At 38.1% G+C, this 4658-nt stretch overlaps 1 protein-coding gene across 1 annotated transcript; it reads right to left on the bottom strand.

Annotated features, from left to right (window-relative positions):
- Positions 1-683: 683 nt before the first annotated feature.
- LOC127158881 (mast cell protease 4-like) lies at positions 684-1934 on the bottom strand. The gene is given in 6 exon segments (XM_051101848.1): positions 684-911; positions 995-1246; positions 1324-1365; positions 1368-1486; positions 1574-1723; positions 1812-1934. Coding segments are annotated over 6 exon segments (780 nt in total). The 5' UTR covers positions 1870-1934; the 3' UTR covers positions 684-752.
- Between the last annotated feature and the right edge of the window lie 2724 nt (positions 1935-4658).

Here is a 4658-nt window from a genome sequence, read left to right as displayed (position 1 = left end):
TTCTCATGGGGGTCAGAGCTCTTGAAGTGAAGGCAACAGGCTGTCCTTCTTGTATAAGACAACACCCAAGACCACTTTGGTTAGAGTCACTTTCTACTGTGACAGGCTTAGTAACATCATGATAGCACAACACAGGCATTGATGTGACCAAGGACAGCCAATGCCAAGAGTGTCTTTGTCAAGCAAGTGCGCAGTGGCATGCAAACACTCAACAAGTGGGACATGCTTGGCTAAATAATTTGCAAACCCTTTGAGATGCTGTACCTTTAACACCCGTAGGTACCATATCCATGATAGCCCTCACTTTTTCTGGGATAAAAGGATATGACTATGGAGCAATTTTTAAGAACCTACTGTAAGTTGTGGCTTGACCTCTCTGTAATGCTCCAGCAGGGCCTGAAGCTTTAAATCATGATCATTCTTCTCTTCCTGGCCTGAGTCACCACATCCAACAACAAAAATATCTGCAATGGGCTCAATTCCCTTTAGACTTGCTAACAATTCATGCTGTTTTCATTTAAACACCTCAGGTGCCACTGATACACCGAATGGAGCTTTAGCCACTGTTTACTACCTCAAGTTGTTCAAACCTGCATGAATTTCTTTCTTTTTCTGAAGATGTCAAACATAAAAAATAATTTTGAATAAAATGGAACTGCAATAATAAGGACCATTTACACATATTGATGCTTGACACACAATTTGTTTATTGAACATTTAAACAAATACTTAATCCTTTCTCATCGCAAAAATTACTTAACATTTGCAATTATGGACTGGATCCATGGAAGATATGCTGAAATCTTTGTATAAACTTCAGGCCGTTTATGACTATTGCAGGCTTTTCCACCACCAAAGGAAGTGATGCCGACTGCAGTGTCTCCACAAACCAAAGGACCTCCAGAATCTCCCTGTGAAGAAACGGAGATCAACATATGACTGAGGTGATACTTCACAGTACTGATGGTCTCAAATTGATATTGTTTTTACATACACTACAGCTTCCTCCATGGCCATAGACACACATCATCTCTGAGGCTGAGTAGTTTTCTTTCCATTTATTTTTGCATTCTGTGTTATTCATGATCTTCACATCTGCTTCCATGAGACGTGTGCTATTTTTCCCTTTAAGACTCAGTCTTCCCCAGCCGGCGACACTGCAGACAGAATCAGGTTTGATGTCTCCCTCTTGTGTTGGTATGGAAATTATCTTGACATTCTTGTTTTGTTTGACTTCTTTCTCTAGCTGTAATACAATAACATTTTCATTGTTAAAAGACAGACTGACTAATCATTTAATAAGAGTATTTGAACTAATGTTACCCTCAAAAGCATAATGTCATTCTGGAAATCGTTGGAAATGTGATGTTAAAGTCTGGATGCTCGTGGTAAGACTTCACTCTGATGCGGTCAGAACCCCTCCTTCTTTTTTTTAAGTCATGCATGCCAACCACAGCTGTTAGTTCCCATTTCTGTGTAAGAAAGTCTTATTAGTGTAATAAACAAAAATTTTTAAACTATGATATAATGATTTTAACTTTTCACAGCAGTTGAGACTAAATTGAAGTCTTACTTCTCATGCAATGTGCAGCAGTCATGACAAATCTATCAGAAATGAGGAATCCACCACAGACATGTTTACAGCCCTTCTGAAGAGAAACCATGTAAGGTCTGGAGTGGGGTTTTGCTTCTGTGCCGTTCACTATACCCACATCCACATGAGCTGAGGGAGAGATAGGGTTATAAGTCATCTTCTTCTGTACATACCAATTAAATATAAGCATAATGTGCTTTAATATAATCAGTCTCACCAGTGGAAGTCAGGTGTGGCAGCAGAGAGGCCAGCAGGAGCAGAGAGATGATGGTCATGTTCAAAGTAGACAGTGAGCTATCGCTGACAAAACTCTGTATAAATAAAAGAGTAGTAGAGACACTGAGCTGCCTGTAAGTGTTTTTTTTTCACTTTGTGGTGTCAATAACACTGATGTTGGGTGTTTCATCTGTTATATGAAACCACAATATACAAGATGCATGTAGCTCTGGCTCTATTTTCTGTATCTCAGTGTCAGAATACGGAAATGGCTATAGTATTGAAAAAGTATTTTAACAGTGCCTTTCAACATATAGAAAATACAAATTTTGTAAACAAGTGACTGATTTCAGCTGCAGTTTTGATTCTGGTGTCCCCAGAATATGTCTGTGAAGTTTCAGCTCAAAATCACCCACAGCTCATTATTATATCGTTTTGAAAATGGCTGTTTTGAGTTGAAGCAGAAACACACTGTCTTTGTGCATGTCTCTTTAAATGCAAATGAGCTGCTGCTCCAGGCCAATGATGAGTAAATATTGTTCTTGGCCACAGATAATTTGATATTAGATAGATAGTCAGGTTGGTAAACATATTGGTACTTTAATAATTTACAATTCATTACCATAATTATCGCCATATGTGAATGGAAAAGCAACAATATAACACAGGTATTGAGGAGTTGAGGGCATTGCAGAGATGACAAACTTGCTCAAAATAATCTTCAGTTATTTTACTTCGATACACAGAGAAATAATTTGGGATTAAATGTATCTCTTGACACTTCGTAAACCGAACGAAAGACCTCAGAGGTGAGAAAGCCAACAACCTGTTCCTCACTCCTCTTATATGTAGCTTCCGAATAGTTTTTAATGAGCTCACATTTATCATTGAATTTTCATGGGCAAACTCACGATTAAAAGGTTCAGACATTTGGTGAACATTTGCCATAAATAAACTATGTTAAAAAAAAAAAAAAATCAACTTGGTTTGAAAGTAACTCCTGTGTAAGCTGTGCTTTATTCACTGCTAGTCTAGTAATGGACCTTTTTGATGGCAAAATTAACACAGGAGAATTGACTGCATTTTTACTAGTTTTCTTAGCTTATCTGTCTTGGGAATAGGCTCACAATCACACAAGGGGAAAGGGAATGGGGAGGAGATTTGGGTTTAAAAATTGTGCAAATGTTAGTTAACTACATCTTTACTGCATCTTTTTTTTTTTTTTTTTTTTTTTTTTTTTTTTTTTTTGCATCAAATAAAAGACAGAAACATTGATGCCTTTTTTTATACCTTAACCTTTCAAACGTATCTGACCCAGACGGTGCGGATCAGCTGGCCCCATCTTTTCACAGATCTTCAACAGGTCTCTGGAGTTGTGTGAAGTTCCATCATGCTTCAAATGCTCCACCATCATCCCTGTCCCAAAGAAAACCAAGATAAGAGGATTTAACGACTACAGACCTATGGCACTAACATCTGTGGTCATGAAATCATTTGAAAAACTGGTTCTGGTTTATCTGAAGAAGTTTGAATACCGAACAAACAGGTCTGTGGATGATGCAGTAAACATGGGTTGCACTTCATCCTGCAACATCTGGACAGACCAGGGACTTATGTGAGGGTCCTGTTTGTGGACTTCAGTTCGGCCTTCAACACCATCATTCCTACACTCCTCCAGACCAAACTAAACCAGCTCTCTGTTCCTAGCTCTGTCTGTCAATGGATCACCAGCTTTCTGACAGATAGGAAACAGCTGGTGAGACTGGGGAAATTGATGTCAAGCAGCCGCACCACCAACACTGGCGCTCCTCAGGGATGTATTTTCTCTCCACTGCTCTTCTCCCTCTACACCAACGAATGACCCCTCTGTCAAGCTTCTGAAGTTTGTAGACAACATCACACTCATCGGCTTCATTCAGGATGGTGAAGAGTCTGCCTACAGACAAGAGGTTAAAGAGCTGGCTGTATATTTCAGTCATAACAACCTGGAGCTCAACACAATCAAAACTGTAGAGATGATAGTAGACTTCAGAAGGAACCCCCCCTGCACTCTCTCCACTTAGCATCATGGACAGCACTGTGGCTACAGTGGAAACATTCAAGTTTCTGGGATCTGTCATCTCCAAGGACTTTCACTGTCAAATTTATTTAATTAATCATTTAATTATTATTAATTGGATTAATCGAAACATCATGTAATTAATTGGATAAAAAAAATTTATCTGCTGACAGCCCTAATATTTATACAACAGTTATTTCTGGTCCTCAAATCTGATTGGCCTAGAGCCTTTTGTGGGAGTGTGATATTCTAGCGATAACAGAATTCCAATCGTTTTGCTGTTTGTATCACTTCGCTTGCAGTATTTCTCAAAGCAAGTCTTATGGCGGACACCCAGATCCACTGTAATTTTGTAAATAATATTGTTTTAGTGTCAAAGAATGTAGTTTTAAGTTTTTAGATGAAAATGTAGTTGTTTAGTCTTCAGATATGCAGTTTGTTAATAAAAATAGCATCTGTTTGAAAATTAGCTTTAATGTTTTCGAAGATGTGAGCTCCAGGACATCAGTGGCTGTTCAGCGCTGGCTCTGATGTCTCATGAGATATAGTTTTAATTTCGGGTAAATCTAACATGCAGTCTTTGGTCTCCTTAATCTATTATTTGTTCCAGAGCAAATAGATTTGGCTGAGGGCAAAATCTTATCACTTTACATTTTTGTAACTTCAGTGCTGTATATCAGAGCACTGCCTGTACTTTTGACTGAAATACCTAGCAACTTTTATGATGGCTGTTGTTGTTTATTAAATATTATTATTCGATAAATAATATTTTATATAAATAATAGTGGT

The sequence above is a fragment of the Labeo rohita genome, unplaced genomic scaffold (assembly GCF_022985175.1).
Source record: "Labeo rohita strain BAU-BD-2019 unplaced genomic scaffold, IGBB_LRoh.1.0 scaffold_176, whole genome shotgun sequence".
Classification (NCBI taxonomy): domain Eukaryota; kingdom Metazoa; phylum Chordata; class Actinopteri; order Cypriniformes; family Cyprinidae; genus Labeo; species Labeo rohita.
This window is presented reverse-complemented; position numbering and strand designations above follow the sequence as displayed.